At 34.9% G+C, this 22573-nt stretch overlaps 2 protein-coding genes across 4 annotated transcripts in view; one reads left to right on the top strand and one right to left on the bottom strand.

Annotated features, from left to right (window-relative positions):
* Dhc64C (dynein heavy chain, cytoplasmic) overlaps positions 1–6866 on the top strand; it is a 40048-nt gene extending 33182 nt beyond the window's left edge. For all 3 annotated transcript variants that reach the window (XM_089707046.1, XM_089707044.1, XM_089707045.1), the window contains 14 exons: positions 349–523; positions 676–793; positions 919–1132; positions 1440–1512; positions 1625–1746; positions 1931–2116; positions 2351–2479; positions 2660–2768; positions 2864–2961; positions 3137–3265; positions 4951–5148; positions 5431–5541; positions 5807–5970; positions 6312–6866. In XM_089707046.1, the coding sequence (XP_089563172.1) occupies positions 349–523; positions 676–793; positions 919–1132; positions 1440–1512; positions 1625–1746; positions 1931–2116; positions 2351–2479; positions 2660–2768; positions 2864–2961; positions 3137–3265; positions 4951–5148; positions 5431–5541; positions 5807–5970; positions 6312–6480 (1995 nt within the window). In that variant the 3' untranslated portion in view covers positions 6481–6866. The remainder of the gene's footprint in view (positions 1–348; positions 524–675; positions 794–918; positions 1133–1439; positions 1513–1624; positions 1747–1930; positions 2117–2350; positions 2480–2659; positions 2769–2863; positions 2962–3136; positions 3266–4950; positions 5149–5430; positions 5542–5806; positions 5971–6311) is intronic.
* A 2289-nt stretch (positions 6867–9155) lies between these two features.
* Tace (ADAM 17-like protease Tace) lies at positions 9156–21720 on the bottom strand. The gene is made up of 17 exons (XM_089707563.1): positions 21563–21720; positions 21205–21444; positions 18747–18868; positions 17842–17974; positions 17374–17645; positions 17226–17285; positions 16723–16857; positions 16173–16311; positions 15084–15319; positions 14667–14805; positions 14511–14580; positions 12137–12263; positions 11167–11278; positions 10768–10883; positions 10513–10668; positions 9782–9891; positions 9156–9267 (listed from the first exon to the last, which is right to left on the bottom strand). Exons 1-17 carry the CDS (start codon positions 21633–21635, stop codon positions 9207–9209), a joined length of 2301 nt encoding a protein of 766 aa, XP_089563689.1. The 5' UTR covers positions 21636–21720; the 3' UTR covers positions 9156–9206.
* Between the last annotated feature and the right edge of the window lie 853 nt (positions 21721–22573).

Here is a 22573-nt window from a genome sequence, read left to right as displayed (position 1 = left end):
AATGATGTAATAAATGGTTTCACGATTAAGAACATTATTTTTTTGACATTATTTAAGGGAAAATTGTTGAAGTATGTAACTGCTTATAAAACAAATGATCTAGTTCGTTAATACGATACGAAATAGACGGTTTTTTGGCAGTAACCGAGCTAATCTATAGCAATTTCCCCAGTTTAAAAAAAATTATAATCCATAGATTGCAAAATACAGTTACTGTAGAGTAGAAGTGCTAAGTGCCATAGATTTAGTAGAAGATTTTATTATTAAATTGTAATCTCTGTGTTATTTTTATCATTATCATTTAGTATTATTACAAACATAAGTTAAACAAAAATTTTCCACAACCAGGCGTTCAGACCGGACCGTGTGATAGCAGCAGCGACACAGCTAGTGGCATCAGTTTTAGGCCCAACGTTCATGTCTCGCGCGGAAACCGAGATGGAGCTCACGGCTCTCACTGAGAACGAGCTCAACGCAACCACACCGGCACTGCTCTGCTCTGTTCCTGGATACGATGCTAGCGGTAATTTTTTATTTTATTTTTTGATTTTTAAATGCAACAATTTTTTTTTCATAGGGGTCAAAAATTATATTTTATTTAAGGATAGTTAGAGACTTATCTTTTTTTTAACAGTATATCAACGAAAATTTGAAATACATGTCATTTCTTCGCAGGTCGTGTGGATGACATGGCTACTGAATTAAATAAGCCCCTGTCAAGTATCGCTATCGGTTCAGCTGAAGGTTTCAACCAAGCTGAACGAGCTATTAACACCGCTTGTAAGACTGGGAGGTAAGAAGTTTAGAATATAATCTACCAGCTATGAAACTTATTTCAATAGCACGTCAAATTTCCACACAGCAAAATTAAGTAATCATATTTCTCCTTCCAAACCAATATTTTATAATCTTTTATAGATGGGTGATGCTGAAGAACGTGCACTTAGCCCCAGTGTGGCTAGTACAACTCGAGAAGAAGCTACACTCATTACAACCGCATCCCAGCTTCCGACTGTTCCTCACAACGGAGATCAGTCCCAAGTTACCTGTGAACCTTCTAAGGGCATCCCGTGTGATCGTCTTCGAGCCGCCGCCCGGTATCCGCGCTAACTTGTTGAGGACTTTCGCTACGGTAAGAATATTATCTATGTAAATTAATATGTGCTTTTAAACAATTTTCGAGAATTTTAATTCATGAATGAAAATGATTATAATGAAAATCGATAGTCGGATATGTAAATTCAATTTTGATGCTTAGTAATACCAGCAATGCGTTCTAAATCATTTGTATGGCGATTAATGCGTGTTTTTTTTACAAACTTATTTGCGAATATAATTGTGTCTGAGTGTATCTTTTTTAAGGGAGGAATTAAAGTCAATGCAATAAAATAATATATTATTTGGGAATATTGTTTAACGCTATGTGTATATTTGTTCAGGTGCCAGCCGCACGTATGATGAAACCACCATCGGAGCGCGCAAGACTGTACTTCTTATTGGCTTGGTTCCACGGTATGTATAATAAAGAAACTATTTAAGTAGAATTTTTTTTCTTTTTTTATACAAATGTATTCCACTTATTTTCTTGAATAAATTTTAATATTGTTGTTTATTTCATCATAAGGTATTGTGCAAGAACGTCTGCGCTACGTACCTCTCGGCTGGGCTAAGTATTATGAATTCAATGAATCCGATCTTCGTGTGGCTTGCGACACACTTGATACATGGATCGATGCTACTGCTATGGTAAGTTTTCCTTATCACACCTACGCCATATATATTTTACCAAATATAATGCCTATTAAAAGAAATATCACTGCTTATACTGCTTTTCTATTTAATTGCCTTTAGTGACCATTATAAACGACTTTTCTTGTTGGCATTTAATTGTGTAAAATGTACCTAAATTCTAACATTTAACTATTTCCAGGGCCGTACCAATCTTCCGCCAGAGAAAGTTCCATGGGAGGCCATTGTTCGTCTCCTATCCCAATGTATTTACGGAGGCAAGATCGACAACGCATTCGACCAGCGGCTGTTACACTCCTTCCTAACTAAGCTCTTCACGCCCAAGTCGTTTGAGGCTGACTTCGCTTTGGTCGCTAATGTTGATGGAGTGAGTATTTGATGAATTATATTATTTTTATTTAGTTCAGAATCAAGTTCAAGAATTTACAGTAGACAATCGATAGATGCTTGTAAAGTAGAAAGATTAAAGATTACACAATGTTGACATGAAAGGAACTTTTCCTTCGCGATTTTCCGTATAAATAAATCCCAAGGAAAGAAAGAAGGTATAGTATTTTCTACTTTAATACAATAAATATTAAGACAATAAAATGTTATACAGGCAACCGGCAACCAGCGGCATATTACAATGCCGGACGGCAACCGACGCGACCAATTCTTCAAGTGGATCGAAGAGCTCTCTGACCGACAAACACCCTCGTGGTTGGGACTGCCGAATAACGCTGAAAAGGTAAATTAATTGTTTTAATTAAACAATCTGTTAATTTACAAATTATGACAAATTTAAAAACATTAAACATTCCTTATTGATGTAATTTTACCTAGTAATAAAGATTAGTTACTTTATAATATCCTAAAGAGACATTTTTCAATTCAATTGTTACTATACTGAATAATATTAATAAAACAGGTGCTGCTCACTACACAAGGCAGCGACCTCGTGTCGAAACTGCTGAAAATGCAGCAACTTGAAGATGAAGAGGAGCTGGCATACAATGCTGCCAATCAAGATGATCCACGTAAGTTATTTTGATTAAAAATTAAAATATAATATAGACACTTTTATGGGTTTTTTTTCGCAAACAAGTTTCTTTTTTAACCTTTCATTTTTTAGATTCGATTGTGGTAGAGGGCGATGGACGACCAGCCTGGATGAAATCGCTGCACCAGACGGCCACCAACTGGTTGCAAGTGTTGCCACAAGAATTGCCTGTAAGCCACCACCATTTAAACTTAATGTATCCTACATTTGTACAATTACATTACTGCTTAAATAGGTATCAAAGCAGATGTCATATATTTTTACGTATTTCAGTAGAAAAAATTATAAAATCCGTAGTTAAATAATCAAAAATGTGTCTTCACTCATCCCTTTCCAATCCAACAGACGCTCCGTCGTACAGTGGAGAACATCAAGGACCCGCTGTACCGTTTCTTCGAGCGCGAGGTGGCGGCCGGCGCTGCTCTGTTGCAGCAGGTTTTGCATGACTTGAGAAATGTCATCGCTATCTGTCAGGTACGTTGGATATAGAACATGAGTTCTTCTGACCTATATTATATGTGAAATTAAAAATATCGATAATGTTTTGATTGTTTGATTTGACTATAGTCGGCACGGCGAACGGTTTGATTCCTATGACAGTTCGTGATCAGAGGCGGCTCGTCCTAAGGAGCGCTGGTGCAGTGAACTCCCATAAATAATAATTATAATAAAGTTATACCTGCTCATTCATTTAATAATTTATATCACTATTTAAAATCTATCGTAAAAACTCCAATATTAATATGAATAAAATAAGTACCTTAATACAAATAATATACATCATTACACTCTTGTACATTTCATAAGTAACGCGCGAAACGGAGCTTACGGAGCGCTCTCGATTGCGCTCCTATGAAACAAGATTCAGTACATTGCCTAAATACGAAATCCAATAAGAGTGAAAGAGAAATTTCGCCACAGTCCTGCGCGTGAAACAAAAGATTTACTATGGAAAAATAGCAATTTTCGGAGCGCTGCTCACACGCGGCGTTGCCGATGAGACGCGGCCGCATCGCGTGACAGCAGCAATTTCGCGCGACGTTGTCACTCCTATATTATAAACAAACACTATGAGTACGCTCGCGAATGCAAATTCGGGGATTTTCTAATTATTAATTGATAATCATTGAATTTGTTTTGAAATAGCCTGTACTTTATAATTTTTAGTGTTTAAATATTTTATAATGTGGTGCTCATTTTTTTTTCGTAATAAATTATCCCGCTTACGCTATTGTATTTTCGTTGTTTTATTTCAAGTGAACACCCATACAATTTTGTCACGAGCCGCCTCTGTTCGTGATAGTGATGGGCCGTATGATGGGAGGTGTCGATACTTTACTATTTTATAAGCAAAGGCGTGGCTCGCATTCAGCTACGTTGGTAAACATGACAAATATGTATTATAAACTGCATTTTTAACGTCTATTATGTTGTTGTTGTATTTACTTTAAGTTTTTTAGCATAGGTTAAATAGATAAGTAAAATGAAAGTTTTCCAAAAAATAATATTCTCGTAATTTTTAACCTATTAAACACGTATTCGCTAGTGTATATTTTATCATGAAAATGGATGGCCCCATTTAATTTGTCTGATAAGCAAATGTTATCATAGGTAAATGGACATTTTTCAGGTATAGTCTCACTTTTTGGTTTGATTTTACGGTTTTAAAAATATGCACTCATTTCAATATCGGCATTTTATATAATATGAGATAAATACCAAACGATGTAAGCTTTGTAGGACGTAAACGTAAAGTCAGATCGAAATAATTTCCCGTAAATTTTAAGAATTGTTATAATTCCAACGGAATAATTGTAATGGCATAAAGCTAGGTAAAAATTTATAAATGCCATTTTTAGACGCCTCCAATACGTTTCTAATTTAATAGTGACGCTATTACAAGGTTGTGTCTTGGGAATGACTGTCAGTGTCATAGGGATCATGTTTAGCCGTGCCGACTATAATCAATATTTTTTGCAGAAAATAATGGTTTTCAAAAAACTCAATTAAAAATGTGTTTTTTTTTTCTATTTTCGCAATCCCTCTATCTATCACGCAATCTAATTTATAAATTGGCGCGTGGATTTGGGTGCGCCAATACGATGAGCAGTTTGTTAAGCCACGATAATATATCGATAGTAATGCACGTCACTATACAGGGCGAGATGAAGCAGACGAACGAGACGCGCGCGATGGTGGGCTCGCTGGTGCGCGGCATGCTGCCGGCGAGCTGGCGCCGCTACGCCGTGGCGCGCGGCTGCACCGTGCAGCAGTGGGTGGACGACTTCGCGCGCCGCGTGCTGCAGCTCGCCACCGTGTCGCAGACCGTGGCCGAGCGGGGCGCCAAGCGGCTGCAGGTGCTGCAGCTTTTCTACAAGCGTATCAATTTTTCAAGAATGTGGCGAAGCGCAGCGTAACAATGCGCTGAATGACTGCAATTTACACTATATTGTTCTGTATGTCCTATTTCTAGAAAAACGTAGCTGTCGACCACATCAGACGTCATTGCAGTAGCTCTTCAAAAAAATAATACCAAGTCACAAAATAATAATTTGACATTAATGTAGTTTAAATACTTCAATTAACGATCTCTTTTTTTCTACTTCATTTTTTAATTTATTTCATTTTTCTAATTCTAGAGTATTCCCGTCTGGCTGGGCGGTCTGCTAAACCCTGAAGCGTATATCACAGCAACTCGCCAATGCGTTGCGCAAGCCAACTCCTGGTCACTTGAAGAACTCAACCTACAGGTATATTATTTGTTGTTGTTTTTTTTTGACAGGTACATTCTTAGGTTTATTTTTTTCTTAAAATGACTTAAAAATTTTACTATTTGCAGTAAATAAAATAATCTTTAAAACATTAAAGTAACGGAGTCCAATTTAGTCACACCCAAAAGTGTCAAAGTAAATGCTGTTCTGTTAAAATATTACAGTAAGTTCATTTCATTTATTTCCTGAAGTAGGTCTGGGTTCATTCAATCGAAACAGCCAGTATAACGAATTCTGTTCTTAGGTGACAATCCCGGACCCGGGCGTGGAGAGCGAGAACGCGCAGACGGAGTGGTCGTTCAGCGTGACCGGGCTCAAGCTGCAGGGCGCCACCGTCAAGGGCAACCGCCTGCTGCTCACCAACACCATCATGGTCGACCTGCCGCTCACCGTGCTCACTTGGATACGGTAACGAGATACTACTTTTCATTAATTCCACACAATTGTAAATAACTTTGCATACTGGACTATAGAATTTTAAATGGAAACTTTATTTTTTACTCCAAATACATTTTTTTTTTTTGTTAACTACCTTTCCGCCCGCTTTGTCTAAAATCGAATAAATTATATACCTTATTTACCTAATTATATACCTAATATACCTAATTATATACCTTCCACTATCTATTAAGAAAAACATCAATCTGTTGCGTAATTTTAAATATCTTAGCACAGACGGCGGACACAAAGTTAGCAAATACTTGTCAAATAAATATTCTGTTATTAATTTATAAATTATCCTTTTACAGTGGAGCGGAACCAGCAAGCGGTGGACAGACGCTAACTCTGCCGGTATATCTGAACAGCGCTCGTTCGGAACTGTTGTTCACGGTGCGACTCAACATCGCGCCCGGACAAGAACCGCACGCATTCTACGAACGTGGTGTCGCACTGCTAACGTCTACTGCATTGAACTAAATATCTACCAACATGGACTATAGATTCTTGCGCAATACCTTCATAAATAGAACACAAAAATGTAAACAATCAAAACTTATAACGATCTTTCATGTTGATGTGTATAAGAGAATTAAACGTTCTGATATCGTAACGGTTGTTAGTTAACACGCATAATATTATGTGTAAAATGCGAAGTCCATTTGTTGGTCATTCAAGAGCCCAAAACGCAGCTTCAATTTTATTATTATATTGTTATCCTGTCTGTTTTTTAACAGTATTGCTTATTCTGTACGTTAATATTAATTATTATTGTATTTATTGCTTACTATTTACTCCATGAAATTAGAGTTTATTTATTTGAACGTGTAATATGCTATGAAAAATAATAAATAATCCGTAATAAATACTTTGTTTCATTTATATTCATTCCAATCCTTGGTTAAAACTTATCGTTCCTATATAGTTTTATAAATACACCCGGAATTTTCGGTCTATGGCGGAAAATTACGCTTTTCATACATTTACATAAACCTTTATGCTAAACTAGCGACCCGCCCCGGCTTCGCACGGGTGCAATGCTGATACTAAATACACTACAGAAAAACTATGAACGTTGTATAAAAAAACATAGCGGCCGGGCCGGCCGGTACCGCCGCAAACGCTACGACCCGCAATCTTTAAATCTGTAATATTTTCGAAAATATTCACTTAAATCATACGGTGTAAAGTGCCATATGATCTATATTAAATGAACAATTTATTCAAGGTATTTAATTGGTTAAGGATTAATGCTGTATTGGTGAAAATCGCTTCGAAAATTAGCTATTATTTGTCGTAAAAAGTAAATGAAAAAAAAAAATGTTATTGTGGGTAATCCATAAGAGATAGACATATACCATCGCGGACTTTTCTGTAGACCTTTTCAATGTGTATAATACTTTTCTTTTCAGTACATTATTTTGATAAAACTCGTAGGGTTCAGCCTGCGTTTGCAATATAAGCGGAAACAATGTAATTTTTTACGACATCACATTAGAAACCTCAAAAATAACAGTACTTCTCCACTATTTAATGGATGTTATTATACATATAAACCTTCCTCTTGAATCACTCTATCTATTAAAAAAAACCGCATCAAAATCCGTTGCGTAGTTTCAAAGATTTAAGCGTACAAAGGGACATAGGGACAGGGAAAGCGACTTTGTTTTATACTATGTAGTGATACACATATTACAATGTATCAGCAAAAAAAATCAGTATTTTTTCAATTGATCTACAAACCATGGCTTGCAAATTATATTAAATCATCCGTCAATTCGTCTCATTCTGGACAGCTGTAAATTTGTTGCTCCATAAATCGTATAACAGTAATTATACGATCTGCAAACCAAATTCATAAATGTATAATAAATTATTGAGGAAATTTTTGGTTATTTGCAATGCTAAAAATACGCTGGTGCAACCATTGAGGTATTATTATAGAGAGGACACCACGAACAAAATCTGTGTAACAAGCGCGGCGAAGCGGGCCGGCTAGTGAGTCATACATTTTGTAGATATTCTGCCTCTTATTACTTATAAATTAAAACCAATCAATCTTATTGTTTATCGTATTAAAAAAATATGAATAAAATTATCAAGTAAAACCAATCAATGTAACAAAAAAAATGGTTTGAGACGATTGACTCTAACTCGTGTTACAAATAGTTCAGTAGCGATGCCCTCTCTAGTACGTACCTAGTACATGGTAACTCAATGGGTGCAACATGGGTTTGGTGCAACCCATTTCACTGTCACTATAAAAGTTACCGTTAGAGCGGCCGTACACGGGCGGCTCGAGCAGCTAACGGCTGAGCGACGTACACGGACTGCTCGAGCGGTCATTCGTTGACTGCTCGAGCTGTCGCTACAAACCGCGCAGTTGACGGTTTGAAACAGTCGCAACGGCTTGAGCAGTCCGTGTACGGCAGTGAATGAATGTCTATAGTTCACCGCGCGGTCGCGGCTTCAAGCCGTCGGTCTCAACCGCTTGAAGCGGTCCGTGTACGGCCGCCCTTAATGTTATTGTTAAATTTGACATTAACCTTAACTATAACTAAAATATTCATTTAAACATTCAAAAACGTTAAATTAAATTCGGTTGAAACAACTTTATCTCATAAACAAGAACTGTACAATAATATTATGATCTTTTACACATATGAGTATCACATTAATTAGCTATCGAAATTAGTTAACATCATAGAACATATTAACATAGACATACTTTAATTTAGGCGAGCTGTTCTCCCTCAAATCTTGATTCTCTTTCTCTCTTCTGAATATTTATTTTTGTATGAAAACATAATCTAACAAATTATCAAAAGTCGTAGAACAAATGTTGTTACTTATGAGGTTAGCTATCTTGTCCTGCGAGGTTGCTGGTGTTTTACAAGTAACCCTGTATATAAAAAAAAGTAACGGTCCTAAGAAAGAGCCCTGAGGGACTACGTATTTGATTTCTGACTGGTGGCTGACTGTGTCGAATGCCTTGTAAGATCTATAATATTCCTAACTCTTTAATTTTGGAAACAAGATCAATCGTAGATGATAGTGCATTTGATTAAGTTCAAAAGTTAACTTTCCAAGTATCTATTTCTCTATGAATTCAAGAACACGTAAATATAGGAAAAATGGATAAAGAAAAACACGAATTTTTTTATTAAATAAATGTATTTCTTATAATCTACTAATGACACTAACTACTACAGCTGACTTGTGCCTTGAATAACAGTTTTCATGCCAGGTGGTTTCTGCTTTGGTAATCTGAAAAAATAAATATGTATAAACAATAATGAACATCTGAAAGAAGCGATGCTTAGAAGTTGGAATCGTTACCGTAACAATACGGTACAATGAAGTTTAATTTCATAGAAAACGTAATTCACGTAATTGAATTCAAATTAAATATTTAACACGTGTATCCCCCTGACTAGTTTCGAGCATGTAAGAAGTTATTTATTTATTTATTACATCATGTTAAAAAAAAGACGTGTGGCACTCGGGGACTGCCGCGGTAAAGCTATTGCATAGCATGCCTTCAAGCCACACTTCCGTGTCCATCGGAGTGGAGAGCGTGAGGTTTTTTCGTTACGGAATTTCTCGATTCGGTCCCCGCGCTCAAGGCCCGCGATAGAAGCTATGCAATAGCTTAAAAACAATAACCAGTGATATTACATCTCTTCTGCAGTTGCAACTTGCAAGTAAATACAAACGAATTTTATACGCAATATCATATTCTCTATATTGTTCGTAATAACAAATAATAATTGTATATAACCTGGTGTGTATGATCTTGCGCGGCGAGGACGGATGCACGAGGTCGTGTTGTCGCTCCCACGCCTGCCACTTCTGCTGCAAGCGCTGCCGGCGACGGTCCACGTAACTTATCTGTTCACAAACATAATACGTATGAAAATACAAAGTACATATATATTTTTTTTCAATTGTTTGTGGTATGATAAATCCGAAAGTGTGAGGAACATTACATTTTTGCAAAACAAACTGCGCTATTTTTGTGAATTCAGCTGAATTTTGAAATTTCAGATATCGAATCCGTTTATCTTGAAAAAATCTCCTTTATTATATCAATTGATTGTGTCTGATTGGATTGATTTAATTTACTACCATTTAAGAAATATACGCTTTATTTATGCAGAATTGTCGATATATGAAGCAATTTTAGATTATTTAAAGATAATTGAAAGAGGTTTGTGCAATATACGTCATCAAAAATTTTGTCCTAGGTTTATTTTAATGAACATACTCGTAATACACAAAATCTTATATATAAAAATGAATCGCAAGATGTGTTGGTAAGCGCATAACTCGAGAACGGCTGAACCGATTTCGATAATTCTTTTTTTATTATATTCCTTGAAGTACGAGGATGGTTCTTATGTAGAGAAAACGTAAACATTTACCACGGGCGAAGCCGGGGCGGACCGCTAGTTTTATATAAAAGAGAATTTACATACTTTGCAACACCGAATACATATTTAAATAACGTACCACACAACTAGCAGGAATCCAGATGAAGGCGGTGACAAGCACGACCACGCCAACAATATTGTCTCGCAGGAAACCCAGCACATTGTTAATGTTTATATCTTCTATAATATCCCAAAATCGTTCCACGACATCTTGTATAGTTTTCTCGCAAACTCCCTGCAAATAAATTGTTATTACAAAATTACTCCGAATTCCAAATATAGGCCATATGTTAATACTCATAAAGTTCCAATTAGCATGGTGACAAAGACAAACCTTATTACAGAAACCTTGTATGCAAGGGGTACCGTCTGGGAGAATATCGTTGTGAGCCACCGGGAAACACGTCTTGTTCAAACTTTTGCGACAACAACGCTTACACGCATCCGCAACTATAAAACAGAAACCATTATTTTTTTTACAAATAATACAATAAACAATGTGTATGTTTTTCTGAATGTAGAATATTTTGTAGTGTTAGAATAGGAACTTAAAAATAATTAATGTGTTATTTTTGATTAGATTTTACTTTGTATAGAAGATTATTTAATAATACTCTAAAAATGATTTAAATTTTTGCAACAAAGTATGAATTATAAACTTAAATGAGGGTATTATGACATGCTCTAGTGTTAGCCTGTAAATAAAAAACAACATGAGTATGTGTATAGTTACCAATGTCGCACATGCAGCTGTGCATGCCCTGCGTCTCGCAGTACGGCACGCACGACCCGTTGCGGCAGCGGCCGCGCTCTGCGCACTCGTGCTCGTCCGCTATCGCCGGCGCCTAAATTGATTTCATTTCATTACAATATATGGAATACTTTGAAATGAATATAGTAAATTATTTGATTGTGTTTTTTTTTTTCTTTCTGACCGAATTACCCCGATGCCATACTAATCTAGGTAAGATTTAATATTCCCGTAAATAAATCATAATTTGAAAAGCCATCAAATATAAACACGCTTAAAAGGCTTAAAATAATCTATCTCTATATATAATACATATATATATATATATAAAACTCAAAGGTGACTGATATAGTGTTCTATCAACGCACAACCCAAACCACTGGACGTATCGGGCTGAAATTTAGTATGCAGGTTAGGACGTAGGCATCCGCTAAGAAAGGATTTCCAAGAAAGGATTGAAAGGAGAAATTGAAATGAAATGAAATGAAATGAAAATTCTTTATTGCTTATAAATAAATACAAATGCAAAAGCACACAACACATAATAAAAACAAGCAAAAGGCGGCCTTATCGCTAGGCAGCGATCTCTGCCAGGCAACCCTTAAAATATAGGAAAAACACAAAAGCAAAAAGTGGGTGAGCAAAAACAAGGCAATGCGAAAAAGGAAAACTAAATAAAATATTCTATTACACATATTACGTTATATTTAAATACACTATCTAAACATATATTTTCTTCTTGAAATTCTTGCGGGAACGGGGAAAAACAGGGATGCACGTACAAAGTCGTGGGCGGAAGCTAGTTCTCTCACAAAAAAGCGTGTCACGTGTCAGAAGTCAAACTTCTGGCGAGATTGATTGATGTACCAAAATCGCCTTACTCCATGACGTGACGGTATTGCCATGATTTCAACTTCAAAAATACCATTTCATAATTGGTCGAATAAATGACCTTGGGGCAGTCAGCGGAGGCGCCGTTGCAGGTGGCCTCGCCCTCGCACGCGGAGTGCGCCGCCTCGCGACACACCACGCCGGGCGGCGCGAACACGCAGCCCGCGCAGCACGGAGAGTTCTTATCGCTGTGTAACACATAAACGAGCTATTTTTGTCAAGTTTTTGATGTCTGTTCCTTTATTTTGTTTATTATTGTAACATAGTGTTATGTAAATAAAATATTTATCTAGCTATGCGCTGTTAATTTGTTTATTTCATCATCAATAATAGCACCCGACCCCACCCCTAGAACAGAAATAGATATAGATCCTACTAGCTAGCTACTAGGCGTCTTTCCAAACTATACAAGGCCAGTACGCAACGGTGTGAAACTAATCACGTATAGTTTGGAAATAACTTTTTTACAAAGTTCTTTCAATCTATACAACAGCAGTACGCAAATACTCGCGTATACTTTGTAGTGAAGTAAGTAAGAATAGCGCTCCAAAATATACAGCGCCAGTACGCATGCGGACTAATCGTGTATATTTCGGAGTAAGCGCGGCGTCTTTCCATTGCTCGCGTTTATATTATTGTATTGCTGTTTTGAAATCTATTATTAAAATGCATGTGTATTGTGTATATAATGTTGCGTACTGATCGTATATTTTTTGTATCGAGGATGCTTGTGTCTTCGTTCCCGAATATACTGCACGACTTACAATTGACAATAGTGCTAAAATGTAAGAATCTAATAAGTCCAGAGGAAGATGGTTGCGAGGCGACGGAGCCCCGCGTTAGCGGGGCTCCTATTTTTGTGTAGTTAAAAAAAATACGAACCTAACCTCACCCATAGGTAACCCTTATATCTGTTACCTATTTATTTTTGTAAGCTTACCTAATAATATTTTACTCCATATTTTACTGAATCAATCAAGAAGAATAAAAGTAGATAGATAAAATAAAGTAGATAGCTGTACAAGTCTTTGATTGCCTATATATTTATTATATTTATTACTAGCAATGCCCTGCGGTTTCACCCGCATAGATAGCGATATCGTTACAGTGAAAAGTCTACTATAGGTCGGACTATAGGTTTAATTTTTAATCACATAAAAATTACCTTTACCCCGTCCCGCACTACGGCCTGCTCGAACAGTATACCTACTATTTTCTGTAGATTGACACTTTTAAAAATTCGTTATATCTTTTGAATGGAATATCCAATTCTTTTCATTTAAAAAGTATTTTGCTGGTATTGAAACAGTCTATAATAAAACATCATTTAATGGGATAAGGATTAATATATGTGTATGGATAACATGGTTTGATTACTGCCGGCACTTCTATTTACTTTGAAAACGTAAAAAAGTTGTTGTAGTAACATAACTACTGAAGATGGACATATGGTATCGCGGACTTTCTTGTAGATATTGATCCATTCTATAATACCGTAGAACATTATTTTGTTCTATCTTCCATAGATTCCGCAGCGCACGCGATGACAGAACTTTTATTGAGGAATTTTTTACACCTTGGGTTACATTATTGCATTTTTGGTAAGGATCTCTATTTTTTTTCAAAATGCAATATAGCCTATGTTGCTCAGTGAAGATGCAGCTTTCTAATGGTGAAAGAATTTTTGAAATCGGTCCAGTAGTTTATGCGTGAAAACCATACATACATACATACATACTTACAAACTTTTCCTCTTTATAATATTTATTTATTATTTCGCTCAAGCGTAAGTGGTGTAGTAGCTATATTTAGTTATACATATTTTGCGTACTGATCGTGTATAGTTTGGAACGAAGAAGCAAGCATCCGCGTTACAAAGTATACACGATCAGTACGCAAAATTCGTGTATATTTTGTAATAACAAACTTAAAAACAGCATTACAAAGTATACACGAGCAGTTTCCTATGGTTGCGTTCTGGCTATGTATAGTTTGGAAATACGCAGCTACTAGTTATTATTCTGTGATTCTTCCCCTAAAACAAATACTGAAAAAATTCGTTAGATACGTTTAGCATCTATACGTTCAGAACACAGAGCGACCGGCAGCTGCTGCGAATAAATAAATAAATAAATATTATAGGACATTATTACACAAATCGACCTAGTCCCACAGTAAGCTCAATTAAGGCTTGTGTTGTGGGTACTAGGCGACGATAAATATAATATTTTATTTAATAAATACATATATAGATAAGAATCAGAACAGTTTATGCGGATGTGGCTCGGCCGAGGAAAAAAGCATCACATGTGTTAGAGCGCGCTTATAGTTTCATGAACTCCGATGGATTGCCCTATTACTGTTAATTTCCTTTATCCAAAACTACGGATAACAGCTGATATAAATAGTAAAGAAAATATCACATCATAACCTACCTACAAAGCGCGCCCTGATTCTTTCTTAGTTTGCAATTCTTGTCGCAGCACATATCGTTGTCTTCGGTACCTGAAACAATATGTTTCAAATCAGTTTTAATTTTAATTTACAACACAAATCACAATATAGCTATGCAAATTAAGACATATTATTACCTAATAATCCCGCATCACACTCTTCCCCGCCTTCGACACGTAAATTCCCGCAGAAGCTCTCTTCTGGTTCCGAAAAGCATCGGCCAGATTTAGCTTGCAACACTTTTCGAATCGACCGCAAACTGCATGGAGAAAATCGCTGAAACGATAAATAATATTCATATTGTATTATACACTTAGTACAATTTTAAGAATAGTTTTCAAAAAATATTATATTTACTCACATAAAAATGGTTAATGATTTTTTGACAAATTATATTATTGCTTTTTAATCGACTTCATAAAAGCTATAAATTCTACGCGTATTTATGCAATATTTTCAGAACTGCCGTTTTGAACATGTTAAACTAAATAGACGCGGTATCACAGCATCTGGATTGGTGCCTATAGATTCTATACATCCTTCTCTTTACTGACCTTATTATTAAGATCGTATCCGCTAACACTGTACGTGTACATGAGGTAGGAGCCCCCGTGGCTGGCAGCGGGCGAGCACTCGGCCACGTCGGGGTCGTGCTCCGATCCCCAGTTGTGGCCGAACTCGTGCGCCGTCACCAGGTCCGCCTCGCGCGTGATCACACGCTGCCCGTAGTGGTTGCGGGACGAGCTCAGACCAGAGTTCAGGTATAGCGTGTAACCGTTCTTGAAGTATTCTATGTATGGGAATGTCTGTTAGGTATTTGTGTATGTTTATTTCACAGTTGGGTTATGTGTTAACTCAGATTGGAGTTTTACACCGTGTAGCCGTATTCTATGCATCTGTTAGTAGATATTTATTTCTATAAGTGAACTGAGGTCAATGTATAGTTTTCTGGGTACATAAAGATTTATTACAAACATTAGTCGATGTTTGTTAGTGGATGTTTCGATGACGGTTACATAAGTTAAGATCATTATAAAGTTTCCTTGGAAGTTACGTTAGTTCTTGAGACGTATTTGTTATTACATACTCATTTTTTTATGTTATGAAACGTTATGATATTTATGAAATCTCGAATGGAAAAGAAATGAGTTCATTCTTTAAAAAAATCATCACACATAATAACATGTACTTGTACGACGATGAAGCGAATACTATAACATCAAAATAGAGAAGGCTCTAAGCCATAAACACTAATGGCTTCATCACTCAATTTAAAAGCGCTACAGCATAGCGTAACAAATTATATAAAAGCAAAAAACATAAACATAAATACATATCAAAAATTAAATAAAAGCAACAAAAAAAGACACTCACATTTTGCACCATAAAGAGCTGAAAATAGAAAAAAAACAATAAAAATTAACTCAAATGTATAAAGAAATTAAAAAACACATAGAAGCAAAATAATATTGGCAATCCAGGGGCATAGTAATTCTAATGATTAATAATTACTATGCCCAGGTTTGATCTCAAATTATACAATATATTAATATTTAAAGGTCAACACAACTTTTTCTACATCAAAAAACACAAAAGTGCCATAATTACAGCATAGTATAAAAAATAATATTAGAATATCATGCCTGGTGTACAAATGCCTCCAACAGAATTCCTTCTTGGCGAGCCGACGTAAGCCAGCCCCAGAATACCGCCCTCAAACTTTAAATCCGTGAACAAGTGAGCCAAGCAAAAGTCCTTGTGCGAATACTCGCGGCTAAAAACCTGAAAATGTTATTGTATAATAAATATTAATGCATTATTTTATTTTTGTATACTTTGTACCACTACAGAAACGTGTAAATTGACGTAACTATGATAATAAATGCATTAAAAATAGTGTAAAAATATTATGTGTTTTATTTACCTTGTTACCTTTATATTAACTATTATAGAACAATAAATCAATATACATATAACCAAATACAGAATAAAATTAAAGCAACATTTCTTTAGAATAAATCTTTATGTGTCTACTTTTTAAAAATGTTAATTAGAAGTATTCAGTATTGCACATGGCAATACAGTTCATCAAAAATTTTATAACTACACGCATTTTGTCACTAGGGATAAAATTGTCACAGATATAGGGATCAAAATATGTTATTAACCATTAATTTAAGATTAAATCCGAACCTCAAGTAAATTGCGCACGTCCCACTTCTCTCGAACCATATTGTAATGCGCCTCGCCACCGCGTACCCGTGTCGGCTCTGAATGAACCAGAATCTTTTTGATCACAAATCCCATACCCTTGAACCCATCCATATCCTGTGAAGTAAATTTTATTAATGACTAGCAAACCGGGCGAACTCCGTTTCGCCACCAGAGACACCTTTTCTTTGCTATAAACCTCACGGAGCCCGAGACCTTTCCAATGAATGCAAAACCGTGGAAATCGGTTAGTGCGTTCTGGAGTTATAGCGTCAGGAAGGAAAACCCGACTTATTTTTATATATGTAGTAGAAGTAGATTCCATACACCTTTACCATTATTAAAATGTAAATAGAAATAAAATTCGCCTCAAGGGCAATTTTTTTTCAATTCTAAATTTTCTAATATTTAGGATTTGTTTTAAATCTGCTTTGTTGCATTAAATAACTACTAGTATGTTTATGGAAAAATCCCTCACATCTTACCTGTCTATCTTGCCAAACTGTATCATTGTATATTTTATGTACACGATCTATAAGACTTATCTGAAAATAATACATACAAAGTAAAAATACTTTTTTTTAAATCCATTAAATTATAAATGACATTAAATTATAAAATTTAAAATCTTACCAAATAACTGATAGTAGTCTTGGTGTTACTGGAACCCATTTCCTGAAAGAATCTGTAATCTGCAACCAGAAGCAACGGGCAGCGGGTTTTGGTTGGTGTGTATTCATAGTCACTCTGTCGTTTTAGTCTCTTCCCACTCTTAGTATTAGTTTGTACTCTACTGGAGTCAATTTCTTTGTTAAATATATGATCCAAGTATTTATCTTTTTCAGATTGCTCTTGTATTGTCTCCAAATCTTCATTTTCTTCTTCTTCATCATCATCTTCCAATTCTATAACCAAATAATGAATTTTAAAGCTACTTTACTTTCTTACTTTTACTTTGTACTACACACAAAATTATTTAACTTGTTCCCTTTTCATATTTTTACCGTTCATGTTTTTATATTTGATCCGAAACTGTATATTGAAAATTCACAAACAAATATTTTAAAATCAAAAATATATATTATATGAATGTGAGATTACCTTTTCCTTCTTTCACATAACCACAAACACGCGGCTTGTCTCCACCAGAACCGGACCAACTAAAGCGAATATCGGAAGAGCGATATGTGATCATACTTTTCTCATCTAGGTGCGGCAAGTGACGCCAAGAAGGCTGCATATTTATAGAAAAAAAAGTATTAACTAATGGCACCATGTAAATTTATTTTAAAAACAATTGCAAAAGCCAATTTTCTACCGATTTCAAAAAAAGGAAGATGTTCCCAATTTGCCAATTTTTTTGGTTGGTTCCGGTTGGTCCCATTATCTTTTGTTCATCATTTCCGAAGTGGTTTAGTTTATTTAATAAAAAGAATAATGTAAACATCAACAACAACAAACTACAAACTATGTACTTCCAAATAATTTTTTACCGACTTATGTTGGGAAGATAATATGAATAAATATATAATTTTAACAAAACATGGTATGTATAAACTACATAACAATTTTTTCATTATCATTTTCAAGTAAAAAGCTTAGCTAAAGGTTTACTGGATATAAAAGTTTTAATCATTGCTATTTATTATTCAAATTATTTAAATAAAAATAAGAATAAAAAACCTTCCTTACTCTTTTCCCATCAGCTAAAATTACACTAAACTACATTGAACGAAAAGAGAAATGAAGTGCATGACTGATGATTACTAATGCAGTTCTCTGCACATGGGGATGTTCTTATATCACCATCCTAATTAATATGATTTAAATATAAATTTAAAAGAATAGAAAAAATTTTATCACGAGGCGGGACTCGAACCCGCATCCTTTCACGCCAATCCGGGCGTATAAGTTTTTCTTAAAATTTGAAATATTTTTATTTTAGAACTCACAATCTGCATTTTAAAACACTCAACCACTTGACAACATTATTATTTCTAATGTACCTCAATATGATATGTTTCCCCAGGTGTATGTATAATTCCCGTAATAACACCATCATCAATATGAATTTTTACATCAGATGCTGTCTCCCCAAACACTCTTCCAGTGTAAAAGTTTTCACGGTCTGAAAAAATACTTTCATCTGTCTTTGTTTTTTTATACAATTTTAATATAATCTATACATACTTATATTATAAAACTGAAGAGTTGGTTTGTTAGTCAGTTTTGTTGAATACTCTTATCAGGAAGTACTCAACCAATTACCTAAACACTTTCATTGTTCGATATTTATTTATTGTTAAGATATTATATGCAGCATATCGCTCATTTGCTTCTATAACGTGACAAAGTCAAAATCTCAATTGTTGGGAAAAAGCATTTGAAAGTTTAAAATTCCTGTAACTTTATAATTATTATGCTTAGCTTATTCAGCTCAATACAACATATTAAAACGTTCTCGTTTTTTTGAATCAAATTGTATTCAGAACAATAAGTCGGTTATTAAATTTATTATGATTATTTATTTCAGAAAGGGCCCTTCTTGTTGCGTTTTTCTTGTAAAAAGTGTGCAGTATTGCGTTACAAACAGATATGTATCATTTTTCTTGAAAAAAAAATTGAATAAAAATCTAAAACTTTACAAGTTATGTCGTATTGTTACGTTTTATTGATAATCACTAATCTAAATGTATTGGAAATTTTAATTAAAACGTGTTACTGTAGTAGAAATCCAGTATAGAAATCTTTTTATTTTTGTACTTTGTTTTACAAAATGAAAGATATTTTTGCGAAATTATTGTGTAACTTTCTCTGAAATACAAGTAATATACACATAAAAAAAAATATACAATTATAACCAGACATTAATATTTTTTGTTTTACTTTTACTCACAAACGTTGGCAATAATTATAATATTACGACCCGCCCCGAATATACGCACGGGTGCAATCCTGATACCATCGATTTTTCTGAAGACTTTTTAATGTGTTAAATACTTAGTAGGTAAATTATTTTGATAAATCTCGTAGGGTTCAGAATTCGTTTGCAATGCAGGCGGAAAATAATGTAATTATTTACAACATCACATTAGAAACGTCAAAAATAACAGTTCATTCACCTATTTATGGATGCTATTATACAATATACATACATATAAACCTTCCTCTTGAATCACTTTATCTGTTAACAAAAACTGCATCAAAATTGCAAAATGGCAAGCATTCGGCCGGGGAAAACGACTTTGTTTTATATTTTGCTTATCTCAGTACCTAATATTAGGAAACTAATCTTTATTGCGGATCCCGGACCCCGGTCAAACATAAATCAAATAAACATATTAGCAAAACAAATCACAGGTTCTTGTCTCGAGACAGCTTCTTGATCTCTCCTAAATTCCAGTAATCTTTCAGTATTTCACGGTGTTGTTCTTCGGAAAAAAAATTGACACTTGATAATGCAGGTTTCCTTGCAGGATTCTCTTTTAGTTGACGGGGCGGCACAGTTTTTTTTGTGATGCTTTCGATTCGTAGGACTGTCTTGCATTTTTTAACTGATTTGTAATATTTTTTTTTTTTCATTTTTCTTTATTCAGTGGTATTTTTTACTCGTTTATGCTATAAAATAAATTGATTGTTTAATTCATTTGTATTTCGAGAATCGGTGTGATCTTTTCGTTTTTCTAACTTAAGTGAATGTAAAATAAAATAATGAATATTTTCTCGTACAAGATTTACAAGCTTCCTAGACCGTGATTCCATCTGAAAAATAAATTAAGTAATCAGACAACATTTTTATCATTTATAATGCAACATTGTAGCGTATTCGTTGTAAAAATGTATTATTTTTTATCAAGAATGTGTTAACTTGAGATAACCAACATAAATACCAAACATTTTGTACTTTTATTATCAACTGTAACGGAACATCTTAAATTAACCAACAAAAAACATTGTTTATTTCAGCAACAACGGGACAATCCTATGTAAACCGTAGCATGCGAATACAATTTTTACTACAATAATGACCCACATACAAATGTCCCGTTATAGCTGCAAATATAAATCAGTAAAAAAACAAAAAGCTGTACTTACCTTTCAGCAAAACCGTGATACAATAAGCTGTTACGTTTTTACCGCAATCGGGCAGCAGTTTCCTTCTCAAGGGAGCAGCGACAACTGACTTAAACCGTTCTTGCATTAAATTCAAGAGCAAAAAGAGATTTCGCTAAACCGATAGTCGCCGACCTTTTCCCTCATAACTCGGTCATTTTTGGAGCTAGAAATATCGCGTTTTAGCAGCAAGTAGAGCGCGATGCGACGGATTCTACTGTATCATTATTCCATAACGATACATATGCTCGTTAACACGTTCTTGTCGCAAATGAGCGATATGTTCTGATGTAGTTAATCAATAAGAATATCACATAATAATAATTCAAATATGTAATACATATATATTACCAATATGAACAATAGTTTTATTTCCATCACCATCTACTGCATAAGCCTTGAATTTTGAATGCAACACACTATTGTGAGGATGTAGAATTAACTTGAAATCCTTTCCTAAAGTATGAAATTTTAGCTCTTTGATAGTATTGAACGGGTGCATAGACTGTTTTATTCCTCGCTTTACAACATGATGTTCAAGACTTGATGCGTGTAGTGTTTCAAAGTATCTCAGATTATGGTGAATTGAACCTGTAAATCAGAAACGACATAATATAATAATTAAAATCGATTAAAGAGAACGGTATCATTTATTTAAACAACGAAATATTTACGATATTTTATGATATTTAAAATACGTAATACTCACAATTAGCATTGTGAACAGTGACCAATAAAAACAGAATGCCATTTATAGGGATACTGGACATCATTATATTCATAATATTTTACGACTGGATTAATTTTAAAACAAAATTTAAATAATATAAACAACTTTACAGCCCTTCAAATGTCAAATCACAAATGAAAGCTGCACAGATTACAGAGCATTTTGAATTTTCAAATAATAAGTTGCCTTGTTGCCATACCACACAGATCATACCATTTAGAGCTAGCGCGCACGAGCAACTTTGTCTCCGCAACTATTTTGTCTCCGCAACTATTTTGTCTCTCCATCCATGGGCTAGTTTGAAAGTGCGCGCACGTAGCGACGCAACTCCCGGGAGACTTTTTTGTCCGCGGGTTCGGAGACAAGCCCGCGACGCAACTGTCGCCCTATCTATTGGTTTCAATGCAAGTGCGCGCACGGCGACAAAAATGTTGCCTGTCGGCGGCCGCCGGCCAGTTGCCGCGTAACCGGCGTAGCGATAATACGTATTTATATCAACGTATTTATTCTCGTACACAGTAGTTTTAACCGACTTCAAAAAAAAGGAGGAGGTTATCAATTCGGCTGGTATATTTTTTTATGTATGTACACCGATTACTCCGAGGTTTCTGAACCGGTTTACGTGATTCTTTTTTTTTTGATGCGGAATGGTGTGGAATTGGTCCGATAAATTTTATTCGGATAAGCCCAGTAGATTTTATTTTATGGTCATTTTTGTCTGGTCTCGATGACTTAATTGAAATGTAGCAAGTAACTTTGATTCATTTCCAGGTAACCGATTGAGCTGAAATTTTGTATACGCATGTAAATTGGATAGCGATGAAACATTATTATGAGATAGAGCTGATTTGATGATGGAATCGGAAGGTGGCCATAGGAACTTAGTAATATATTGACTCAACTTTATCGAGTTTGAGCTCGTTTGATTCGTGTTCAAAAATACACTAAAAAGTATTAAATAAAAACTACTTTACTTTTTACAATTTCGAT

The sequence above is a fragment of the Colias philodice genome, chromosome 19 (assembly GCF_061535455.1).
Source record: "Colias philodice isolate Cphi_HAF_F1 chromosome 19, ilColPhil1 Martin Lab GWU primary, whole genome shotgun sequence".
Classification (NCBI taxonomy): domain Eukaryota; kingdom Metazoa; phylum Arthropoda; class Insecta; order Lepidoptera; family Pieridae; genus Colias; species Colias philodice.
The sequence above is the reverse complement of the archived record's forward strand: the minus strand, read 5'-3'. Positions and strand labels throughout refer to the sequence as shown.